Here is a 27,234-nt window from a genome sequence, read left to right as displayed (position 1 = left end):
GGACTGAAACAGTTGCAAAACGTTCCCTCGTCTGGAGACTCTTTAGAACCAACACAAATGGAAATGTACATTAATCCGTTTTATCTGCGAGTCCCCTCTAAGCCCTTCTGTGGATTATTACACCCGATGTGTCAAATGAGCATGGAAAGGGAGCTGTTAGTGGAACGGCACCTTCTGGAGGCAAAGCATTGGCTCCACCTAAAGGATATCTGAGGTGTTCCATATGTGAATAAAGGTACAAATAGTTACAGTGACTGTAAACAATGTTTTTGGTTTACGCAACTTCAATTCAGACAGTACATTATTTAGATGGCATGCATTAAGAGGCAGTAGCTTTAGAATGCATTACCCATGGCATAATATAGCCAGGTTAGGCAAAATTATAAAACATTTCAGGACAATATTTCAAGTCTGAGGCTACTAGCTAGCCTGTAAGTGTTAGTGACCTCTAACTAAAATGATCAGTCTATTGTTCACATAACAGAAACAATGCCAGCAGTGTATCTAATTTGTACTCGATCGTCACAAAATGTAATTTTACATCATTATTCAATATACTACTTATCACAGAAGTGTTTATTGTGTACATATGAAAATGCATGACAAAAAAAAGACATAAAACATGATTGTTTAGAAATAGAACGTACATACATAAAAATATGTGCCCAAGTGAGTGAAGTCCCCGTTTGACCAAGCAATGTTTGTGTGAGTGAACGTGTGCATGGAAATATAATTCCTAGAACGGACATCCACATTCAAGTCAATAGGTGGACTGGTGGCCATTTTGAGTGTACCCAAGAGGGTGCAGTGAAATTGCAGTGGTCTGAGGGGCTTTGCGTTTTCTAGGAATTATTTTTCTATGGTCTTGTGTCTGTGCTAATACCCAGTGCTTCTGTGTGCAGAGGGTGGCATCGCCCTCAGAAGCGCACACGTACCCTCCAGGAGTAGTTGGTGAGGACCTTGTTCTTTTTCCTCACAATGCAGGTGTATGTGCCCTCGTTGATAGCATTGGCCACAATACTGATGTGGTCGTCCTTTAAGGAGAGATAGCCAGGGTGGGAGTACTCCAGAAGCTCTCCGTCCTTGTACCAGCTACGGAAACACAAGTAAATACACCTAGCTTAGAAAGATCTTTCAGAGAGCGCATAATATCAGGATTGGGGTCAAATCCATTTAAATTCAATCCATTGTTGGTAGGATATCATGATTTGTTAGAAGTGATGTTGGACTAAATAATCCATACTCACTATACTTTGCCTTTCTTAGCTGCAATTTTCTTCCCACATCGGAAGGTGAGCTTCTTCCCCTCAGCCACCAGCTTGTGTTTGGTCCGTTGGGGGGTGGGGGTGGGGGCCACGGTGGGAAAGGGGAACTCTGAGGAGTTAGGGAACACAAGGCTAAAGGCTGGGATATCCACTTCTGTATAAAGTCTTAACCAGACATGACTGTATAGTATGGCTTTCATTTCACAATGGGGATGTTAATGTCTTTTCATGACATGCTTACTCCAAAAAGTAAACTAAGAAGCTCCCAGAAAATGCCGCCTTACAAATTGTTTACCCTGATCTGAGTGGGAATTTAGGATCATTAAACTTCAAATTATCCCCCAAGATATAAGCACTCAAATTAAGCGTAATATCTCCCTCCTATCTATCTACATGTTGTGCATAAAAAAGTCACTGGCACCTGTCAGAAGCCATTTGTAGACGATGAAGGACATTGTCTAGCTAGTTAATTTAGGGCTACCTAAGTGCTACAGCCATTCTATCAGTGTAATCTCAACGTTGTGCCTCATGACCAGCTGGAAGTATTTTTAAAAGACAGCCACTACTTTGGGCCACAAAAATCCCAAATTGACCTTCCGTGTCTCAAGCCACAGTCTGAAATTCCAGTGGTTTGGAGTAACTCTGGAATTTTCCACAGCCGTACAACGTTTCCCAATCAACAATGAGGAACATATTAGGAGCAAGGAATGGTATCCTCTCTCCTCCACGTTCTCCCTTGTTACACACAAAAATCGGACAAACCCACAACAATCTATGGCTGCCGGGGTGAGGAGGAGTCATAACCTGTTGTGCAACTGGAGGCCTCGGCCCTGGTGAGACTGGCTGTGGAGGTTATGGGAATTCAAGCTGTCGAGGTGCCTCACTGACATGCTTTGTAAGGCAGACTGGGTCTCATCCAGAGTTAATTCTTTGTGAATGACTACTCCACAGGCAAGTATCTAATCTGCCTTTAAATCAGAAGGGCTGCAAACCCTCATGGTTCTGCATGGCTGGACTTTGTTGGCTGCGTTTCGCTGCTTTGGCAAACGTTACTGAGCAATTCCTTGCACCAGTAGATTGATTGTAATCATTTTTTCCTCTGCAGTGCTGCTCTTACCGTAACAGAAATCACAGCTGGAGGGGCAGTGCTTCTGCATGAGCTTGCGCTTGCTGTCGCAATAGCCTTTCCTCGCCCAGGCTGGACAGATAAATAATCTATCCAAACAGCCTACAGGAGAGGAGGAGAAGAAGGAGTGGGGAGAGAGGGACCAGAGAGCAACTTTAGCAGCAGCAAAGCCATTTGGGAAGACAATCTGCCTGCACAATTACAATGACTCACTGTATTATGAGAGATTCAACAATACTCAATAATGCCACATTTACTTGCAGCAGGCAATGGTGTTGCGTCTAAATTATTTGTGAAGCAGCTATGTAGTGCTTATGAAGACTTAATGAATGCTCTATAAACCCTATATAAATTGGTTCTTTAAAGTATAAAATATGCTAAGTACCGATTGGTTGTTTTGTGCTACAAAACAATGTAATACCATTGTTTCTCTGTGTCTGTAATATAGGGCTATTTGCTTGTGGGCGCTTGGCGTACCGTAGAGTCGGTGCAAGCCCCACACCTCGTCCTGTGTGATGAGCTTGCGCCCCGTCAGAGTTGCGTTCAGATGCATGATGGCTTTAGGGTTCAGGGAGTGCATGAGGCCCAGGATGTGGCCAATCTCGTGAGCCGCTACATGGACCAAGTCTGTCAGCCACACCCCTGCACAAATAACAACACAACACTGTTAATTCTGTCTCGGCAATTGGGGTGCATCTTGAGTCTAAAGTGGCTATTGTCCTTTCCCTCTTATTTTCCTCATCCACGGAAATACACTAGTTAGTATGTGGACACCCCTTCAAATGAGTGGATTTGGCCATTTCAGCCACACCCGTTGCTGACAGGTGTATAAAATCGAGCACACAGCCATGCAATCTCCATAGACAAACATTGGCAGTAGAATGGCCCGTACTGAAGAGCTCAGTGACTTTCAACGTGGCACCGTCATAGGATGCTACCTTTCCAAAAAGTCAGTTTGTCAAATTTCTGCACGGCTAGAGCTGCCCCGGTCAACTGTAAGTGCTGTTATTGTGAACTGGAAACATCTAGGAGCAACGAAGGCTCAGCCACGAAGTGGTAGGCCACACAAGCTCACAGAACAGGACCGCCGAATGCTGAAGCGCATAAAAATAATCTGTCCTCGGTTGCAACACTCACTACCGAGTTCCAAACTGCCTCTTAGAGCAACGTCAGCGCAATAACTGTTCGTCGGGAGCTTCATGAAATGGATTTCCATGGCCGAGCAGCCGCACACAAGCCTAAAATCACCATGCGCAATACCAAGCGTCGGCTGGAGTGGTGTAAAGCTCGCCGCCATTGGACTCTGGAGCAGTGGAAACGCGTTCTCTAGAGTGATGAATCACGCTTCACCATCTAGCAGTCCGACGGACGAATCTGGGTTTGGCGGATTCCAGGAGAACGCTACCTGCCCGAATACATAGTGCCAATTGTAAAGTTCAGTGGAGGAGGTATAATGTTCTGCGTTTCTTTTTCATGGTTCGGGCTAGGCCCCTTAGTTCCAGTGAAGGGAAATCTTAACGCTACAGCATACAATTACATTCTAGACGATTCTGTGCTTCCTACTTTGTGGCATTAGTTTGGGGAAAGCCCTTTCCTGTTTCAGCATGACAATGCCCCAGTGCACAAAGCAAAGTAGATACAGAAATGGTTTGTCAATATCGGTGTGGAAGAACTTGACTAGCCTCCACAGAGCCCTGACCTCAACCCCATCAAACGCCTTTGGGATGAATTGGAACATCGACTGCGAGTCAGGCATAATCGCCCAACATCAGTGCCCAACCTCATTAATGCTCTTGTGGCTGAATGGAAGCAAGTCCCTGCAGCAATGTTCCAACATCTAGTGGAAAGCCTTCCCAGAAGAGTGGAAGCTGTTATAGCGGCAAAGGGGGGACCAACTCCATATTAATGTCCATAATTTTAGAATGACGTGTTCGACGAGCAGGTGTCCACATACTTTTGGTCATGTAGTGTATCTAAAGGAACTACACACATGGAAGCTAGTCCTGAGTGGGTTAACAACATATGGCTTTCACCTATACCTGTCTTTTCAGATCAGTGTCGATGAAGGAGACAAGACTGAAATACAGTTGATCTAACAACAACGCCACAAGCTGCAAAGCTCTAAGCCAGATAGGCAACTTTGATGGTGGTGGGGGCCACAAAAAGTCTGAACTCATCATGAAGGGCCATGGTTAAAAAGGAGCATAAGCTCATCACCGTGTACTTTCACCACCCTGTAGCCTAAACTGTGCATGCTTTTCCAAGTTGCAGTGGGAGGACCACACAACATAGCATCAAGTGACTGCAAACCTCGACATCATGATATCAACAAGAAATAATTTCCACCGCAATTCGTCACATAATTAATTTTACCGACAAAAACATCCCACCATGTCGAACAAACAAATTGTCGACATTTCTAAATTTTACTGACACCTTCTGTTTCCATCACACTAGTGATTTTTTTTTAAAAATAGCATGTGACTTTACTTTCATAAAAACTGTGGATGGAAACGTGGTTAGTGACAGTGGGGCGAAAAGCATCAATTTAAAATGTTTTTATGGTTTTCTTGTGGTTTTATGCTCTTGAAACTGTTTTGTTCAAACTGCCACACTCTCAGGGGTCAAATTCTCATAGAAGTGTACAGTTTGAGAGGCCACTGATCAACAGACATTTTGATAACTTCATACGTTTGAACACAAGTAATGATTATAAATGTTGATATTTCTTTGTTCGGTAGTATATATTTGCTAATAAAAGCCACACTAACCAAACCGGCTCCGCGTGTGCATCTGCGTGCGCATGTTGATTTTGTCTATCCCCACCAGACGCGTTCATTTATTTGATTTATCAGGATCCCCATTAGCCAACGCCAATGGCGACAGCTGGTCTTACTGTGGTACGAAACATAATGAAAGAGACATTACAGACAAAATACTTCACAATTTACAGTGCCTTCGGAAAGTATTCAGACCCCTTGACTTTTTACACATTTTGTTACGTTACAGCCTTATTCTAAAATTGATTAAATTGTTTTTTTCCCTCATCAATCTACACACAATACCCCATAATGACAAAGCAAAAACAGGTTTTTAGAAATGTTTGCTAATTTATTAAAAATAAAAAACTGAAAACACATTTACATAAGTATTCTGACCCTTTACTCAGTACTTTGTTGAAGCACCTTTGGCAGCGATTACAGCATTGAGTCTTCTTGGGTATGACGCTACAAGCTTGGCACACCTGTATTTGGGGAGTTTCTCCCATTCTTCTCTGCAGATCCTCTCAAGCTGTGTCAGGTTGGATGTGGAGCGTTGCTGCACAGCTATTTTCTGGTCTTTCAAAAGATATTCGATCAGGTTCAAGTCCGGGCTCTGGCTGTGCCACTCAGGGACATTCAGAGACTTGTCCCGAAGCCACTACTGCATTGTCTTGGCTGTGTGCTTAGGGTCGTTGTCCTGTTGGAAGGTGAACCTTCGCCACCAGTCTGAGGTCCTGAGGGCTCTGGAGCAGGTTTTCATCAAGGATCGCTCTGTACTTTGCTCCGTTCATCTTTGCCTCGATCCTGACTGGTCTCCCAGTCCCTGCCACTGAAAAACATCCCCACACCATGATGCTGCCACCACCATGCTTCGCCGTAGGGATAGTGCCAGGTTTCCTCCAGACGTGAGGCTTGGCATTCAGGCCAAAGAGTTCAATCTTGGTTTCATCAGACCACAGAATCTTGTTTCTCATGGTCTGAGAGTCCTTTAGGTGCCTTTTGGAAAACTCCAAGTGGGCTGTCATGTGCCTTTTACTGAGGAGTGGCTTCCGTCTGGCCACTCTACCATAAAGGCCTGATTGGTGGAGTGCTGCAGAGATGGTTGTCATTCTGGAAGTTTATCCCATCTCCACAGAGGAACTCTAGAGCTCTGTCAGAGTGAAAATCAGGTTCTTGGTCACCTCCCTGACCAAGGCACTTCTCCCCCGATTGCTCAGTTTGGCAGGGCGGCCAGCTCTAGGAAGAGTCTTGGTGGTTCCAAACATCTTCCATTTAATAATGATGGAGGCCACTGTGTTCTTGGGGACCTTCAATGCTGCAGAAATGTTTTGGTACCCTTCCCCAGATCTGTGCCTCGACAAAATCCTGTCTCTGAGCTCTAGGGACAATTCCTTCGACCTCATGGCTTGGTTTTTGTTCTGACATGCACTGTCAACTGTGGGACCTTATATAGAAAGGTGTGTGCCTTTCCAAATCATGTCCTATCAATTGAATTTACCACAGGTGGACTCCAATCAAGTTGTAGAAACATCTCAAGGATGATCAATGGAAACAGGATGCACCTGAGCTCAATTTCAAGTCTCATAGCAAAGGGGCTGAATAATTATGTAAATAAGGTATTTCTGTTTTTTATTTTTAATACATTTGCAACAATTTCTAAAAACCTGTTTTCGCTTTGTCATTATGAGGATTTGTATTTATTCAATCCATTAGTGCATTCGGAAAGTATTCAGACCCCTTGACTTTTTCCACATTTTGTTACGTTATAGCCTTATTCTAAAATGTATCTAAAAAATGTATATGTTATCATAAATCTATACACAATACCCCATAATGACAAAGAGAAAACAGGTTTTTAGAATTTTCTGCAAATGTATTACAAATTAAAAACTGAAATACCTTATTTACATAAGTATTCAGACCCTTTGCTATGAGACTCGAAATTGAGCTCAGGTGCATCTTGTTTCCATTGATCATCCTTGAGATAGTTCTACAACTTCTTTGGAGTCCACCTGTGGTAAATTCAATTGATTGGACATGATCTCACAGTTCACAGTGCATGTCAGAGCAAAGACCAAGCCATGAGGTCGAAGGAATTGTCCGTAGAGCTCTGAGACAGGATTGTGTCGAGGCACAGATCTGGGGAAGGGTACCAAAATATTTCTGCAGCATTGAGGGTCCCCGGCCAAACTGAGAAATCGGGAGAAAAGGAACCCGATGCTCACTGACAGAGCTCCAGAGTTCCTCTGTGGAGATGGGAGAACCTTCCAGAAGGACAACCATCTCTGCAGCCACTCCTCAGTAAAAGGCACATGACAGCCCGCTTGGAGTTTGCCAAAAGGCACCTAAAGGACTCTCAGACCATGAGAAACAAGATTCTGTGGTCTGATGAAACCAAGATTGAACTCTTTGGCCTGAATGCCAAGCATCACGTCTGGAGGAAACCTGGCACTATCCCTATGGCGAAGCATGTTGGTGGCAGCATCATGCTGTGGGGATGTTTTTCAGTGGCAGGGACTGGGAGACTAGTTAGGATCGAGGGAAACATGAATGGAGCAAAGTACAAAGAGATCCTTGATGAAAACCTGCTCCAGAGCGCTCAGGACATCAGACTGGGGCAAAGGTTCACCTTCCAACAGGACAACGACCCTAAGCACACAGCCAAGACAACGCAGGAATGGCTTCAGGACAAGTCTCTGAATGTCCTTGAGTGGCCCAGCCAGAGCCCGGATTTGAACCCGATCGAACATCTCTGGAGAGACCTGAAAATAGCTGTGCAGCGACTCTCCCCATCCAACCTGACAGAGCTTGACAGAATCTGCAGAAAATAATGGGAGAAACTCCCCAAATACAGGTGTGCCAAGCTTGTAGTGTCATACCCAAGAAGACTTGAGGCTGTAATCGCTGCCAGAGTTGCTTCAACAAAGTTCTGACTAAAGGGTCTGTATACTTATGTAAATGTGATATTTCCGTTTTTTACTTTTACATTTGCAAACATTTCTAAAAACCTGTTTTTGCTTTGTCATTATGGGGTATTGTGTGTAGATTGATGAGGAAAACAAACAATTTAATCCATTTTAGAATTAGGCTGTAACGTAACAAAATGTGGAAAAAGTCAAGGGGTCTGAATACTTTCCGAATGCACTGTACCTTTAAAAATATTAACATGTAGTGTGTGTGTGTGCATCTATCACTTACACATACTGTACATGTCAGTACATATACACAACAAGTAGGTCACATGGGGGAGAGGCATTGTGCCATGAGGTGTTGCTTTATTTGTTTTCTGAAACCAAATTTGCTGTTCACTTGCGCTATATAAGATGGAAGGGAGTTCCATGCACTCATGGCTCTGTATAATACTATACGTTTCCTTGAATTTGTTCTGGACCTGGGGACTGTGAAAAGACACAGAGGTTAAAATACCAAAACCAACTGTGAACCAACTATATTAATTTTGGGACAGGTCGAAACACATGAAACATTCATGGACATTTAGCTAGCTTGCTGTTAATTTGTCCTGGGAGATAAACATTGGGTTGTTATTTTACCTGAAATGCATATGGTCATACAAAATCATTTATTCTCTACTCCAACAATTAATCCACAGATAAAAAAGGGAAACCTAGTTAGTTTTTAGTACATTTTCTTTGATTAATCTCTCCCCGTTCATTCTTCTTCTTCTTCGTCTGTGGATTTGATATTGCGGTTGGCAACCAACTTTAAGGAGCATTACCACCACCAACTGGACCTCGCTCATCTTTCAATCACGCACGTGGGTATCTGCTTGTAAAAACCAATGAGTAGTCAAGTGTCAACCAAGTTCTATTTTAGAGCCTGGCTACGCAGATGCCCGCAAGAAGTTTGGATGAATGGACTAGACTAATTTAAAAAAATTTAGCTGACATGGGCTAACTGAGTGACTATCAGTGACTGACATAACAAGAGAAAAACTGTTGATGAACAACCAAATTGATCCGAGGGCCTTCAAAAGGGGGGCCGCCAGTTGCCCATTCCTGCTATAAGATCACAGTAACCAACCATTACACATTTAGGAACAGTATTACACTGTGTACTTTTCCAGCTTCAAGACATAATTACCAACTACAGTGTCTACAACAATGTATACTATTCAACCCAGTGCATCTGACAATAATTGAACTGGATATCCAGAAAGTAGCTTTGGTGCTGAGTGCACAACAGCAGCTTACAAAAACCGGAAAGAGGTACATGCCTTTTTTCCAGCTGAAGCGCATGTTTCCCAGAATCCAATACTCATGGTCGTCAAAGTGTATCTCCCCCGTCGGGGGGAAGAAGGCGTGGGCCAGTTCGCCGGTAATGCCGTCAAAACAGTGGTGCAAGTAGGACTGCAGACAGTCTGTATGGTTGATGGGGTAGAAGCCTGCCAAAAAGAGAGAGCTGTACCTTAGTCTCCAGCCTCTATCTCATTCTACATACAGTCTAGAAGATGATGGATTTCAAAGGACAAACTTTTCAACCCCCCTGGGGATGACAGACATTTCTCACATTTGCACCAATAATGTATTTATGGAACAAGAGTCGCAGACCGTGGTGCTCCCACTGGGACAGCTTCGGCATGATTTAGGTCACTTAAAAATTATTACACATGCTTGGAAAGTGTACAAGACTCTTTCTCAGGCATAATTCACACTGAACATTAGATAACTATACCGTAGAGGCAGATTTGTTAAATTCAAATGCTGATGGCATTTCAGGCCCATTTCACTGTGTAGGCCTACTACTAGAATAGGGCTATATGCGAGTCATCATGCCTGATATGCTTTAGGTACAGTATATGTTGTTGTGCCCCCACCTATCTTGATGTCTGCCTCCTGGTCAGCGGGAAGCTCTCTAAAGCTGAAGGGTGAGACGTCACTCCACATAGTGAAGGCTTTGGCGATGCCCCGGCGCGTGTCACTGGCATTCATCAGGTTCCTTGGGAAAGAGAGCAGCCTGCACAGACACAATGTGATTATCTGAGGAAACCACTTGGCATATTACAACAGCAGAAATCAGTTAAATCAATGGCCGCTATCAAAACACCTGAATAAAGCTCTAAGACAACCGTCCCTCGTAAATATGTCTGAAGTCAAATAAAACAGCATTTCCTTTTGTTTTTAGGCAGTAAACTTTTGGTTAGAAAGGAAAGAGTGAAAAAAAGTAATCTCCATACTTGTATGTGAGCTTGAACTTGTCCCATTTTAGTTTCTCAGGGGTGAAGGTGTAGCGCTTGTTCCTGGAGAGGTGGAGAACCTGTGAGTGGGCATCTTTGCGAATCCCAATAATCAACACACCGGAGGTGTGAGCTTCTTCCTTGGACAAAAAAATAGTAGATTAACCACCTGAGACGTGGCTCGACCAGTTAGGAGCGAGGGAAGGAGTTACAACCTACTGGACACAGATGTCATTTCAGGCCCGTGCATAGACCTTTTGGGGGGGCGGGTGCTCAAGATAAAAAAAAGGGCACCCCCCAAAACAAATATCTGCAACTGTGGTCACAGAATTGTTGATCTATTATGACCTATTTAGTTACATAAAAGCAATAGATGGCCACATCTTTTTTTTTTTTTTTTTTTATGGGGGTAGATCAGCTTAATATTGCAGATAGATTGTAACTTCTATCAATGTAATTGTCTGCATCACTTCCAATCTCCCATGTTTTTTATATACAGTGGGGAGAACAAGTATTTGATACACTGCCGATTTTGCAGGTTTTCCTACTTACAAAGCATGTAGAGGTCTGTAATTTTTATCATAGGTACATTTCAACTGTGAGAGACGGAATCTAAAACAAAAATCCAGAAAATCACATTGTATGATTTTTAAGTAATTCATTTGCATTTCATTGCATGACATAAGTATTTGATACATCAGAAAAGCAGAACTTAATATTTGGTACAGAAACCTTTGTTTGCAATTACAGAGATCATACGTTTCCTGTAGGTCTTGACCAGGTTTGCACACACTGCAGCAGGGATTTTGGCCCACTCCTCCATACAGACCTTCTCCAGATCCTTCAGGTTTCGGGGCTGTCGCTGGGCAATACGGACTTTCAGCTCCCTTCAAAGATTTTCTATTGGGTTCAGGTCTGGAGACTGGCTAGGCCACTCCAGGACCTTGAGATGCTTCTTACGGAGCCACTCTTTAGTTGCCCTGGCTGTGTGTTTCGGGTCGTTGTCATGCTGGAAGACCCAGGCACGACCCATCTTCAATGCTCTTACTGAGGGAAGGAGGTTGTTGGCCAAGATCTCGCGATACATGGCCCCATCCATCCTCCCCTCAATACGGTGCAGTCGTCCTGTCCCCTTTGCAGAAAAGCATCCCCAAAGAATGATGTTTCCACCTCCATGCTTCACGGTTGGGATGGTGTTCTTGGGGTTGTACTCATCCTTCTTCTTCCTCCAAACACGGCGAGTGGAGTTTAGACCCAAAAGCTCTATTTTTGTCTCATTAGACCACATGACCTTCTCCCATTCCTCCTCTGGATCATCCAGATGGTCATTGGCAAACTTCAGATGGGCCTGGACATGCGCTGGCTTGAGCAGGGGGACCTTGCGTGCGCTGCAGGATTTTAATCCATGACGGCGTAGTGTGTTACTAATGGTTTTCTTTGAGACTGTGGTCCCAGTTCTCTTCAGGTCATTGACCAGGTCCTGCCGTGTAGTTCTGGGCTGATCCCTCACCTTCCTCATTATCATTGATGCCCCACGAGGTGAGATCTTGCATCGTCATCTTGAACTTCTTCCATTTTCTAATAATTGCGCCAACAGTTGTTGCCTTCTCACCAAGCTGCTTGCCTATTGTCCTGTAGCCCATCCCAGCCTTGTGCAGGTCTACAATTTTATCCCTGATGTTCTTACACAGCTCTCTGGTATTGGCCATTGTGGAGAGGTTGGAGTCTGTTTGATTGAGTGTGTGGACAGGTGTCTTTTATACAGGTAACGAGTTCAAACAGGTGCAGTTAATACAGGTAATGAGTGGAGAACAGGAGGGCTTCTTAAAGAAAATTAACAGGTCTGTGAGATACGGAATTCTTACTGGTTGGTAGGTGATCAAATACTTATGTCATGCAATAAAATGCAAATTAATTACTTAAAAATCATACAATGTGATTTTCTGGATTTTTGTTTTATATTCCGTCTCTCACTGTTGAAGTGTACCTATGATAAAAATTACAGACCTCTACATGCTTTGTAAGTAGGAAAACCTGCAAAATCGTCAGTGTATCAAATACTTGTTCTCCCCACTGTGTATATATATTAGGGGTGTAACGATCCATCTACTACATCGATGTATCGATTTATATTCCTATGATCCAACTACATCGATCTGTGCTCGGCGAGTTGGCCTTTTGGACAACATATATCGATCTAACATCGTTTTAAAATGTAATAAATCGATTGTATCGATACTAGGAAATAACCCATTGGATTTAAGCACGTCAGACTTTATATGGATGTTTTTTCTTAGCACTTTTAATGATAAAGGCTTTAAACATTACTCGATTCAGTCTGCCTATCCGTGACGTCATCGCGCCAACAGCAGCGCAAAGGCGCAAAGACAACAAAACATAGCATGGCGGACGACAGAGGAGAAGCCGACGAGCGAGAAATTATCAAGCCACCATTGCGGTCCTTACAAGAAACAGGAATCTAGGAAACTTCACCTGCACTGTCCAGTATCCAGGTATTTATTTCAGTCACACTGGTTGAATTTTTGGCTAAAAGGTTACTGAATCGATTTCAAGTCACTGAATCGTTTCGGATCGTATCGTTCTAAATGAACCAATATCGTCCTTGAATCGTATCGACAACCACGAATCGTGATACAAATCGAATCGTTGTTAAAACGAATCGTTACACCCCTAATATATATATATATATATATATACACACAGTGGGGGAAAAAAGTATTTAGTCAGCCACCAATTGTGCAAGTTCTCCCACTTAAAAAGATGAGAGAGGCCTGTAATTTTCATCATAGATACACGTCAACTATGACAGACAAATTGAGGAAAAAAAATCCAGAAAATCACATTGTAGGATTTTTTATGAATTTATTTGCAAATTATGGTGGAAAATAAGTATTTGGTCACCTACAAACAAGCAAGATTTCTGGCTCTCACAGACCTGTAACTTCTTATTTAAGAGGCTCCTCTGTCCTCCACTCGTTACCTGTATTAATGGCACCTGTTTGAACTTGTTATCAGTATAAAAGACACCTGTCCACAACCTCAAACAGTCACACTCCAAACTCCACTATGGCCAAGACCAAAGAGCTGTCAAAGGACACCAGAAACAAAATTGTAGACCTGCACCAGGCTGGGAAGACTGAATCTGCAATAGGTAAGCAGCTTGGTTTGAAGAAATCAACTGTGGGAGCAATTATTAGAAAATGGAAGACATATAAGACCACTGATAATCTCCCTCGATCTGGGGCTCCACGCAAGATCTCACCCTGTGGGGTCAAAATGATCACAAGAACGGTGAGCAAAAATCCCAGAACCACACGGGGGGACCTAGTGAATGACCTGCAGAGAGCTGGGACCAAAGTAACAAAGCCTACCATCAGTAACACACTACGCCGCCAGGGACTCAAATCCTGCAGTGCCAGACGTGTCCCCCTGCTTAAGCCAGTATATGTCCAGGCCCGTCTGAAGTTTGCTAGAGTGCATTTGGATGATCCAGAAGAGGATTGGGAGAATGTCATATGGTCAGATGAAACCAAAATAGAACTTTTTGGTAAAAACTCAACTCGTCGTGTTTGGAGGACAAACATTTGAATGCTGAGTTGCATCCAAAGAACACCATACCTACTGTGAAGCATGGGGGTGGAAACATCATGCTTTGGGGCTGTTTTTCTGCAAAGGGACCAGGACGACTGATCCGTGTAAAGGAAAGAATGAATGGGGCCATGTATCGTGAGATTTTGAGTGAAAACCTCCTTCCATCAGCAAGGGCATTGAAGATGAAACGTGGCTGGGTCTTTCAGCATGACAATGATCCCAAACACACCGCCTGGGCAACGAAGGACCGCCGCGACACCTTCCTGTTCAAGTATGAAAATGTATGCACTCACAAACTGTAAGTCGCTCTGGATAAGAGCGTCTGCTAAATGACTAAAATGTAAATATGTAAAAATGAAGGAGTGGCTTCGTAAGAAGCATTTCAAGGTCCTGGAGTGGCCTAGCCAGTCTCCAGATCTCAACCCCATAGAAAATCTTTGGAGGGAGTTGAAAGTCCGTGTTGCCCAGCGACAGCCCCAAAACATCACTGCTCTAGAGGAGATCTGCATGGAGGAATGGGCCAAAATACCAGCAACAGTGTGTGAAAACATTGTGAAGACTTACAGAAAACGTTTGACCTGTGTCATTGCCAACAAAGGGTATATAACAAAGTATTGAGAAACTTTTGTTATTGACCAAATACTTATTTTCCACCATAATTTGCAAATAAATTCATTAAAAATCCTACAATGTGATTTTCTGGATTTATTTTTCTCATTTTGTCTGTCATAGTTGACGTGTACCTATGATGAAAATTACAGGCCTCTCTCATCTTTTTAAGTGGGAGAACTTGCACAATTGCTGGCTGACTAAATACTTTTCCCCCCACTGTATATAACTATTTAAAAAGAATTATGCATATCCTATTTTCCATCATTATCAATTAATATGCGTAATAATGTTGGCAGTTCATGCGTAGGATTTTAACATATAACCCGGATTGCCATTGTATTACATTAAATTTATTGACAAGCAATTATTATCCTAGCAAATAATTCCCGTGGTCCATCCCATACCCCCCCTCCCCTCCAACATCCCCACCCTCCCACAACAAATGCCGGACAAACACACACGCACATACTCCTATTTAGTTACATAAAAGCAATAGATGGCCACATCTTAATGGCTAATTAAATGAAACATATTTTACTTGAATTTAATGACGACTTGCGGGCAGTGGGTTCAGAACAACAATGAAAAAAACTGTTTACAAAATAAATATATACAGTATTAGAGCCTGGAAGGGCAAAGGAGCATGTGCTCTGCACAGGTAGAGCCTTATCTGTGCACGTGCCTGTGTCACTTCAACATCCAGATTTCATTTATATTTATGATCACGATCTGGATTCCCAGCAAACTAATTTGGGTTTCCAGAACTTTATGGGAAAATTGTTTGGCAAATAATCAAAGGAGAACCTTTAGGGAAAGTGATGGATATGTTCTGTGTTAGCTGGGTTTCAACTTTTTTTTAGATAACATAGCGTTTGTCTTTGTGTTTATAATAATAATTTCATTTTCATTTTACAGAATAATATCAAAGTGCATAAAATAAAAACAATTATCAAATAGAATAACAAATATTGACACAACTAGACAGGGCAACTGACACAAAGAACACAGCTAACGCTACAAGGGACAAGGACACCAAGGAGCACAGCTATCAACAGAAAGCCTTCCTAAAGAGAACCGTTTTTAGGCCGGGAGGGTTTTCCAGAGGCTGAAAGCCTGATCCCACAAGGAGCGGAGCTTGGTCATGGAGGAGCAGGCTATCGATTGACCTGAGGGTGCGGATGGGGTTATGGAGGGTGCGCAGTTCTTTGAGATAATGAGGGGCATTGCCATGAATACACTGGAAAGTCAGCAGAAATTCAATCCGGAATGAGACGGGGAGCCAGTGCAGAGATGTCAGGATGGGGGATGATAGTAATGAACTATCATCCATAGCTAGTGCTTAGTGTTCTGTCACTGTTAGTGTTCCTATCTCCTTTCGATGGCTGCATTTACACAGGCAGCCCAATTGTGTTCTTTTTTTCACTAATCAATCTTTGACCAATCAACATTTTATTATGACAGATTATTATGATGTGACTGACTTGACTTAGGATCCAGTGTCTGAACCTGACCAAAGAACTAAGGATGAATATTGGTAACAACATGACATGGAAGAACAGAAGTATTCATGGAGGGAACTCGAGAGTAAAAGGAGTAAAATATAGTAAAAGTAAGTGGTAACACTTTACCTGAAGGGGGTATACATAAAGCATGCATAACACCTTTATGAAACCAGTTATATAACAACGGTATACCTTTATATAACAGTGTTGCAGTATCATTAATAACAAACCTTATAACACATTTATTCAACATCATTTGTGAGAAGTTTTCAAAATAAAAGTCCCTTGAAATAGCTCTTTATTTATCTATTGTACAGTGGAAATTTGTATTTTTACTACCACAGTCCCCAACCCTCTGACCCACTTCATGTAACAGGCTTGGAGCAGCACAGGGTAAGCGGTTAGTGACGGTTTGCATTGAGTATTTTGTATCCTCTCTTGTGATCTTTCAATGCTGCAGGATGCCACTGGATAAACAGCCCTTAAAGATCAATATTATGTTATTGAATTAAGACCTTTTCTGTGACAGTATCCGGGAGAAAGCTAATCTGAAGTAAACATAGTACCTGGCCTAAAGCGAGTTCTGGCCTGGAGCACCAATAATAAATGTAATGTTAGGCCTACAGTGTGTTCTCTGCTAAAGTTAGGCCTAAAGCGTGTTCTCAGCTAAAATAATGTAATGTTAGGCCTACAGTGTGTTCTCTGCTAAAATAATGTAATGTCAGGCCTACAGTGTGTTCTCTGCTAAAATAATGTAATGTTAGGCCTACAGTGTGTTCTCTGCTAAAATAATGTAATGTTAGGCCTACAGTGTGTTCTCTGCTAAAATAATGTAATGTTAGGCATACAGTGTGTTCTCTGTTAAAATAATGTAATGTTAGGCATACAGCGTGTTCTATGCTAAAATAAGCCAAAAATATGTGTTCTGATCCATTGTACAAATTCCATTGTACAAACTTCTGTTCTACAATGGATAAATAAAGATATATTTCAGTGTTACTTTTAGACTTTTAGTCCCGTAATGAAAATGAACTTTTATTTTGAAAACTATTTTGAATGTCTTATGTATACCCCCTTCAAGTAAAGTGTTACCAGGTCAAGTCTGAACCTGTGTGTCTGTAACTTCGTACTGTAATCTACTAACACTGTTAGTTGAACTGACAGTTGTGATTTATGGTATTCATTTATACAGTATTGATAGTTATCAACCACGTGTTCAAAATCAAAACAATCAACATTTCCATGCTGCAAGAGTTCTGGTTTGACTTGACTAGCTGAGGATATTCAACTCTATTGTAATGCTGCAGTTACTACAGCACATAACTACGTATTACATTTTCATGCGAGGGCATTCCATCTTGTGGAAAAAGGAAGTGGTCAGCAGTAAAATTGCTTTCCAAACTTTAAGTATGATACATTTTGCAGATACAGTTTGTCTGATGTCCCTTTGGAGAGGGACAAATAAGACTCTCCAAATAATAACAGCTAGATTCTATTCTCGTTTTACAGCTTTGAAAGAGGCCAGTTAGGTGTTTACTATTTCAGAGCGGTTAGAAATATATTGTGACTATGTTATTATTACATAATAGTAATATAATGTAAAATATACAGTTAAAGTATACAATGTATGACTGATTATCCAAATCACTTTAGGTGACTTTGTGACAGGTGACTTTTACAACAAGTGAATAAGCTAATTTAGCCTATCAACAGCTCTACTCCACAAACACCTTACCATCAACGATAAAGTATTGGACCAACACGACCTGACCTCTTTGCATTGTTTATATACAACGTTTTCAAACTTACATACAAATACAGTGGAAATAGAACCTAAAGAATTGGCTATTTGATCAATCAGAATCTATACTGGTAAAATATCTCTATGAAAAGGAAACTATGTATACACTATGCATTCCTTCAAGATTTCCAATGTTCCTCAATCCTCAGGAAAACAAGAGCTTTGCCAAGAGCTGAGGCCTAGACTCCCAGCTGTTACAGAAGGGGTCGCAGTTCCGGAGCGACCCACTAGGTGTCATCCTCCGACAACCTTCGGCACCTCCTCACTCACAGTCTGGACTAATCATTATCCTATTGGTGTCACCTGTGTATTTATGCCCTCACTTCCCTGTGTTCCCTTACTCTGTTTTCTCTGCTAGTTTCTCGATGCCAAACAGTGTCTGATAGCGAGATGTATGTACAGGTACTTGAGAAGTGTTCTCCCTGTTTCATTGTTGTTTATAGTCATAGTTAGTATTTCGTATTACATTTACATTTTTAGTCATTTAGCAGACGCTCTTATCCAGAGCGACTTACAGGAGCAATTAGGGTTAAGTGCTTTGCTCAAGGGCACATCGACAGATTTTTTACCTAGTCGGCTCGGGGATTAGAACCAGCGACCTTTCGGGTTACTGGCACAACGCTCTTAACCACTAAGCTACCTGCCGCCGTATGTTTGCTGTCAGCCTGTTTTTGGAGACCAAAAATGTACTATTTACCAAGAGAGTTTTCATACATATTTTTCGTAGCTGTTTATTTACCACCACAAACCAATGCTGTCACTAAGACCGCACTCAACAAGCTGTTTAGGGCCATAAGCGAACAAGAAAATGCTCATCCAGAGGCAGCACTCCTAGTGGCCGGTGATTTTAATGCAGGAAAACTGAAATCTGTCTTACCTCATTTCTACCAGCATGTCACCTGTGCAACTAGAGGCGAAAAAACTCTAGATTATCTTTACTCCACACACAGAGACGCATACAAAGCTCTCCCTTGCCCTCCATTTGGCAAATCTGACCATAACTCTATCCTCCTAATTCCTGCTTACAAGCAAAAACTCAAACAGAAAATACCAGTGACGCGCTCAATACGGAAGTGGTCTGATGAAACAGATGCTAAGCTACAGGACTGTTTCGCTAGCACAGACTGGAATATGTTCTGGGACTCATCCGATGGCATTGAGGAGTATACCACATCAGTCTCCGGATTCATTAATAAGTGCATCGACGACGTCGTCCCCACAGTGACAGTACGTACATATCCCAACCAGAAGCCATGGATTACAGGCAACATCCACACTGATCTGCTAGAGCTGACGCTTTCAAGGAGTGGGACACTAACCCGTACGCTTATAAGAAATCCCGCTACGCCCTCCGACGAACCATCAAACAGGCAAAGCATCAATACAGGACTAAGATCGAAACCTACTACAATGGCTCTGATGCTCGTCGGATGTGGCAGGGCTTGCAAACCATCACAAATTACTAAGGGAAACCCAGTTGCGAGCTGCCCAGTGACGTGAGCCTACCAGACGAGCTAAATGCCTTTTATGCTCGCTTCGAAGCAAGCAACACTGAATCATGTGTAAGAGCACCAGCTGTTCCGGACGACTGTGTGATCACGCTCTCTGTAGCCAATGTGAGTAAGACTTTTAAACAGGTTCACATTCACAAGGCCGCAGGGCTAGACGGATTACCAGGATGCGTACTCAGAGCATGCGCCGATGGAGCTGACAAGTGTTTTCACTGACATTTTCAACCTCTCCCTGATGTTTCAAGCAGACCACCATAGTCCCTGTGTCCAGAAACGCTAAGGCAACCTGTATAAATGACTATTGCCCCGTAGCGCTCACATCTGTAGCCATGAAATGCTTAGAAAGGCTGGTCATGGCTCACATCAATACTATCATCCCAGACACCCTGGACCTACTCCAATTCGCATACCGCCCCAACAGATCCACAGATAACACAATTTATATTGCACTCCACACTGCCCTTTCCCACTTGAACAAAAGGAACACCTACGTGAGAATGCTGTTCATTGACTACAGCTCAGCGTTCAACACCATAGTGCACTCCAAGCTCATCACTAAGCTAAGGACCCTGGGACTTCCTGATGGTATACCCCCGGGTGGTGAGGGTAGGCAATCACACATCCACCACGCTTATCCTCAACATGGGGGCCCCTCAGGGGTGCGTGCTTAGTCCCCTCCTGTACTCCCTGTTCACCCACGAGTGCGTGGCCGCGCACGACTCCAACACCATCATTAAGTTTGCAGACGACATGACGGTGGTAGGCCTGATCACCGATGACGATGAAACAGCCATCAGGGAGGAGGTCAGAGACCTGGCAGTGTAATGCCAGGACAACAACCTCTCCCTCAACGTCAGCAAGACAAAGGAGCTAATCGTGGACTACAGGAAATGGAGGGCCGAGCACACCCCCATCCACATTGACAGGGCTGTACTGGAGCAGGTAGAGAATATCAAGTTCCTTGGTGCCCTCATCACTAAGGATGGTCCAAACACACCAACACAGTCATGAAGAGGGCACGACAACACCTCTTCCCCCTCAGGGGGGGCCCTCAGATCCTCAAAAAGTTATACAGCTGCACCATTGAGAGGATCTTGACTGGCTGCATCACCACTTGTTATGCCAACTCCAATAATAATTTGGGTGGTGCTTATATTTGTCCTCTTACACAAGTGTGTAATGGAAATGTGCTTTTTTTTGCATAGCCCTACTCCTGCAGAGAGTGGGGTCACAGTTACCATTATACAACGCCCCTGAAGCAATCAGGATTAAGTGCCTTGCTCAAGGGCACAGCGACATATTATTTTACCTTGTCAGCGCTGGTATTTGAACCAGCAACCTTTGGTTACTGGCCCAACGCTCTAACCTCGAGGCTACCTGACGCCGCTGCAGCGTAAAGTGGACAGTGGACACATTACAGGCGAGAATCTGTCATAGCTCACGTATAATTATGTGATTATGAGCAGCAGTAGTTCCTGGTTTTGGGTTTTCATCATTGATGTTTGAAGGCCCGAATGTCTGGCGAATATCGAAACTCAAGCCAACTTTAACATAATTCTTCACAAAGCTTTTAGCTTTGGACGTTTTTATCTGCTCTACCACACACCTGTCTGGTAAGGTTAAACGCCTCCTCTCCTCAGCCTCCCGAAAAAAGCTTCTCCCAAGCGGGTGTGACACCTACTCCCGTTGCCTGCTGCACTGCTGCTTGGATCCCACCCGGTGATCTGTTCCCCGTCTGCCCTGGCCTGTCTCCCCTGTCTGGTACAGGTACCCCCACCACACTCCCCCCTCTCTCCTGAGCTTTCGTTCGCCTCCAGCACACACGCACATACACACACACCGCAGACTTTGGACTGATCAGAATTTTATGTAGGCTAATTAACTTGTGAAGCTTATTATGTGAGCTTACTCAGAAACACTTTAATTAACTAGTATAGGCCTACTTTTTATTTATTTTATCTCAGACTTTTATAGCCTACTCGACTCAGAGAGCTATTCTCTCAAGTTATCTTGTTGGGGCGAGTGACTCTTTGAACTTACAATGAGTCGTTTCATTTTTTCTTGTGCTTTATGCTATTTTCCCTATGATACCTGCGTGCTTTGTTGACTATAAACTTGCTCGTTTATCTGACCGTTGGACAGACAATGTTTTTTCCACACTCGCGACTCTGACTCTCTATTTGTTACACGGACTCTTGGCCTCCCATCCTATTCTAACCACCTCTAAACTGGGACATGCTTAAACCACCTGACCAAGTCCTAAAACAATGGGACTCCCTAAACCTCTCTCAGATTATTACCAATCCCACAAGGTGTGACTCCAAACACCCAGAAAAGGCTACTCTCCTTGATGTTATCCTCACAAATAATGCTGATATGTATCAGTCTGGTGTTTTCTGTAATGACCTTAGTGATCACTGTTTTACAGACTGTGTAATGGCTGCTCAGTTACCTGTACTGATTTGTCATAGACGCTTGCTGAAAAACTTTAATGGGCAAGCCTTCTTTCATGACTTGGCCTCTGTAAATTGGTATAGAATCAGCTTGATCCCCTCTGTCGAAAACGCTTATATTTTCAGTGGTACTGTTAACAAGCACGCCCCCATAAAGAAAATTAGAATTAAAAACATGTTCAGTCCCTGGTTCGACCGTGATCTGGCAGGGTTACTCCACCTCAAGAACACCATTTGGCGAAAGGCTCGGCACACAAATACTCAGGCTGACTGGCTGTCATTCACGCAAATGAGAAATACTGTAAGTGCTCTCAGGCTATCTTGAAGGCCAAAGTTAGTTACTTTAAGGAGCAGTTCTCTCTCTGTGGGTCTAACCCCAAGAAGTTCTGAAAAACGGTGAAAGACCTGGAGAATAACCCCTCCTCCCAGCGGCCCATGTCCCTTAATGTTGATGATGTGGTTGTTACTGACGAGGAGCACATGGCTGAGCTCTTTAATCACCACTTCATTAAGTCAGGATTCCTATTTGACTCAGCCGTTTTTCCTATTTTGTTGCATTACAACCTGTAATTTAAATGGATTTTTATTTGGATTTCATGTAATGGACATACACAAAATAGTCCAAATTGGTGAAGTGAAATGAAAAAAGTAACTTGTTTCAAAGAATTCTAAACAATAAATAACGGAAATGTGGTGCGTGCATGTGTATTCACCCCCTTTGCTATGAAGCCCCTAAATAAGATCTGGTGCAACCAATTACCTTCAGAAGTCACATAATTAGTTAAATAAAGTCCACCTGTGTGCAATCTAAGTGTCACATGATCTCAGTATATATACACCTGTTCTGAAAGGCCCCGGAGTCTGCAACACCACTAAGCAAGGGGCACCACCAAGCAAGCGGCACCATGAAGACCAAGGAGCTCTCCAAACAGGTCAGGGACAACGTTGTTCAGGGTTGGGTTATAAAAAAATATCAGAAACTTTGAACATCCCACGGAACACCATTAAATAAATTATTCAAAAATTGAAAGAATATGGCACCACAACAAACCGGCCAAAAGAGAGGGCCGCCCACCAAAACTCATGGACCAGGCAAGGCAGGCATTAATCAGAGAGGCAACAAAGAGACCAAAGATAACCCTGAAGGAGCTGCAAAGCTCCACAACAGAGATTGGAGTATCTGTCCATAGGACCACTTTAAGCCGTACACTCCACAGAGCTGGGCTATACGGAAGAGTGGCCAGAAAAAAGCCATTGCTTAAAGAAAAAAATAAGCAAACACGTTCGCCAAAAGGCATGTGGGAGACTCCCCAAACATATGGAAGAAGGTTACTCTGGTCAGATGAGACGAAACTTTTGCTTTTCGGCCATCAAGGAAAACGATATGTCTGGCGCAAACCCAACACCTCTCATCACCCCGAGAACACCACCCCCACGGTGAAGCATGGTGGTGGCAGCATCATGCTATTGGGATGTTTTTCATCGTCAGGGACTGGGAAACTGGTCAGAATTGAAGGAATGATGGATGGCGCTAAATACAAGGAAATTCTTGAGGGAAACTTGTTTCAGTCTTCCAAAGATTTGAGACTGGGACCAAGGTTCACCTTCCTGCAGGACAACGACCCTAAGCATACTGCTAAAGCAACACTCGAGTGGTTTAAGGGGAAACATTTAAATATCTTGGAATGGCCTAGTCAAAGCCCAGACCTCAATCCAATTGAGAATCTGTAGTATGACTTAAAGATTGATGTACACCAGCGGAACCCATCCAACTTGAAGGAGCTGGAGCAGTTTTACCTTGAAGAATGGGCAAAAATCCCAGTGGCTAGATGTGCCAAGCTTATAGAGACATACCCCAAGAGACTTGAAGCTGTAATTGCGGCAAAAGGTGGCTCTTCAAAGTATTGACTTTGGGGGGGGTGAATAGTTATGCACGCTCAAGTTTTCTGTTTTTTTGTCTTATTTCTTGTTTGTTTCACCCCAAAAATTATTTTGCATCTTCAAAGTGGTAGGCATGTTGTGTAAATCAAATGATACAAACCTCCCAAAAATCAATTTTAATTTCAGGTTGTAAGGCAACAAAATAGGAAAAATGCCAAGGGGGGTGAATACTTTCGCAAGCCACTGTATAAGACAATTTCTATCTTGCCCTGTTTATCAAAAGTGTTGGAAAAACTTGTCAATAATCAACTGACTGCTTTCTTGATGTCTATAATATTGTCTCTGATATGCAATCTCGTTTCCGCTCAAGTTATGGATGTGTCACTGCAACCGTAAAGGTCCTAAATGATGTCACCATTGCCCTTGATTCTAAGCAATGTTGTGCTGCTATTTTTTCCGACTTGGCTAAAGCTTTTGATACGGTAGAGCATTCCATTCTTGTGGGTCGGCTAAGGAGTGTTGGTATTTGGCCTGGTTTGCTAAATACCTCTCTCAAAGAGTGCAGTGTATAAAGTCAGAACATCTGCTGTCTCAGCCACTGCCTTTCACCAAGGGAGTACCCCAAGGCTCAATCCTAGGCCTCACGCTCTTCTCAATTTACATCAACAACTTAGCTCAGGCAGTAGGAAGATCTCTCATCCATTTATATGCAGATGATACAGTCTTATACTCAGCTGGCCCCTCCCCGGATTTTGTGTTAAACGCTCTACAACAAAGCTTCCTTAGTGTCCAACAAGCTTTCTCTGCCCTTAACCTTGTTCTGAAGATCTCCAAAACAAAGGTAATGTGGTTCGGTAAGAAGAATGCCCCTCTCCCCACCGGTGTGATTACTACCTCTGAGGGTATAAAGCTTGAGGTAGTCACCTCATACAAGTACTTGGGTGTATGGCTAGACGGTACACTGTCCTTCTCTCAGCACATATCCAAGCTGCAGGCTAAGGTTAAATCTAGATTTGGTTTCCTCTATCGTAATCGCTCCTCTTTCACCATAGCTGCCAAACGAACCCTGATTCAAATGACCATCCTACCCATGCTAGATTACGGAGATTTATAGATCAGCAGGTAAGGGTGCTCTCGAGCAGCTAGATATTCTTTACCATTCAGCTATCAGATTTGCCACCAATGCTCCTTATAGGACACATCACTGCACTCTATACTCCTCTGTAAACTGGTAATCTCTGTATACCCGACGCAAGACCCACTGGTTGATGCTTATTACTTAAAATCCTCTTAGGCCTCACTCCCCCTATCTGAGATACCTGCAGCCCTCATTCCCACATACAACACCTGTTCTGCCAGTCACATTCTGTTAAAGGTCCCCAAGGCACACACATCCCTGCGTCGCTCCTCTTTTCAGTTCGCTGCAGCTAGCGACTGGAACGAGCTGCAGAAAAACACACAAACTGGACAGTTTTATCTCCATCTCTACATTCAAATACTAAATCATGGACACTCTTACTGACACTTGTGGTTGCATCGTGTGATGTATTGTTGTCTCTACCTTTTTGCTCTTTGTGCTGTCGTCTGTGCCCAACAATGTTTGTACCATGTTTGAGCTGCTACCATGTTATGTTGCTACTGTGTTGTTGTCATGTTGTGTTGCTACCATGTTGTTGTCATGTGTTGATGCCATGCTGTGTTGTTGTCTTAGGTCTCTCTTTATGTAGTGTTGTGGTGTCTCTCTTGTCGTGATGTGTGTTTTGTCCTACATTTTTATTTTTAATCCCAGCCCCTGTCCCCGCAGGAGGCCTTTTGCCTCTTGGTAGGCCGTCATTGTAAGTAAGAATTTGTTCTTAACTGACTTGCCTAGTTAAATAAAGGTTAAATAAAACAAATAAAAATGTGCGGACGGCCCAGTACATCACTGGGGCCGAGCTCCCTGCCATCCAGGACCTCTATACCAGGCGGTGTCAGAGGAAGGCCCTAAACATTTTAAAAGACTCCAGCCACCCAAGTCATAGACTGTTCCCTCTGCTATTGCACGGCAAGCCGTATCAATGCACCAAGTCTCGAACCAACAAGACCCTGAACAGCTTCTACCCCTAAGCCATAAGACTGCTAAATAGTTAGTTAAATAGTTAACCAAATAGCTACCCGGACTATCTGCTTTGCCCCTTTTTGCACTAACTGTTTTGACTCATCACATATGCTGCTATTTACTATCCCTCACTTTATTTCTAGTTATATGTACATATCTACCTCAATTACCTCGTACCCCTACACATTGACTCGGTACTGGTACCCTTTGTATATATCCAAGTTATCGTTACTCATTGTGTCTCTATTATTACTATTATTACTTTTATTATTACGTGTTTCACTTTTCTATTATTTCTCTATTTTCTTTCTCTCTGCATTGTTGGGAAGGACCATAAGTAAACATTTTACGGTTAGTCCACACCTGTTGTTTACCAAGCATGTGAGAAATAAGATTTAATTTTCTTTGAAATGACTTGGAAACTAAGTTGATTCAACAAGTGTGTGCCCAGTTGGATGAAACTATCCAATCCATATTCAACTCCATAATAGATTTTTGTCCTTAATATTTTCCACTAACTGTAGCATATCCAGTGGATAGGTAGTCTATTTTGAAGGCCTACAATTTTATTGCACCATCAAAACTACAGAATTCCTCTAATTATTGAATAGGAAAAGGCTACATTATCTCGTGCATAATTAATGATTGTGTATTGGCATATAGATTTCTGTCTGTAAAATGTAAATGTAAATGTCTGATGAAGTCATAGTAGGCTATAGTCCTTTAACATCTAACGACAAATGTGCTTCATATTACAATGACATTTTTTTTATTTAAAATGTGCTGTTGTCCAACAGTTGTCACAAAGCAGATCTCTTGGTAGACACAGAGCGAGAGAAAATAAGTTCAAATGTTGTTGTTTTTTGTTGTCCTTAATGGGTTTCAACATCCAAAGTTTTGATCATAACTTATTCCAGGAATGTGGTTTTCTTAACCTGTCCAGTATAGAAACTGAATGAGCCGGTGCAATAAGAGGTATGTCGTTAGAAAGTGGAATTGTCACACCATACCTCTATTCTCCAGGTGGGAAATGCTGTGGTTTCTTGCATCCCTGCGAACAGAACCCCAAGCACCGTCACAGCAAGCAAAGGAGCACTGAAATCGCCTCTTTGTAAACTTCTGAACGTCTGACACACCATCGTTGCGATATCAACTTCCAGAAACATTCCCTCAACAAAGACAGACTAGTCAATTTCACCACCATCTATCCCCATGGATATCAATGGCCATTGAATCCTTTTATTTGAACACAATATTTTCAATTGAGGATAAGGGTGGCAAAGCACAGTCCAGCGGAATGGGTTGTGGAATCCTTCGTCACCCGCCGCCAGCTCAAGGCTGCATCAAAAAGTCTGCAGCTATACAACCCTCGGCCGCAGCGCTTTTCCGCACAGTCTGCCAAATGGTTTCACATTAC

At 42.9% G+C, this 27,234-nt stretch overlaps 1 protein-coding gene across 1 annotated transcript; it reads right to left on the bottom strand.

Annotated features, from left to right (window-relative positions):
* Positions 1–563: 563 nt before the first annotated feature.
* Positions 564–26,956, bottom strand: LOC311148094 (matrix metalloproteinase-23-like; the record flags this gene model as incomplete). Its single annotated transcript, XM_084185006.1, has 8 exons — positions 564–1,092; positions 1,248–1,374; positions 2,383–2,493; positions 2,869–3,033; positions 9,388–9,555; positions 9,988–10,127; positions 10,348–10,487; positions 26,828–26,956. The coding sequence occupies 8 exons, from the start codon at positions 26,954–26,956 to the stop codon at positions 918–920; spliced, it is 1,155 nt and encodes a 384-aa protein (XP_084041132.1). The 3' UTR covers positions 564–917.
* Between the last annotated feature and the right edge of the window lie 278 nt (positions 26,957–27,234).

Source organism: Coregonus lavaretus, assembly GCF_964263955.1.
Source record: "Coregonus lavaretus genome assembly, chromosome: 20".
Classification (NCBI taxonomy): domain Eukaryota; kingdom Metazoa; phylum Chordata; class Actinopteri; order Salmoniformes; family Salmonidae; genus Coregonus; species Coregonus lavaretus.
This window is presented reverse-complemented; position numbering and strand designations above follow the sequence as displayed.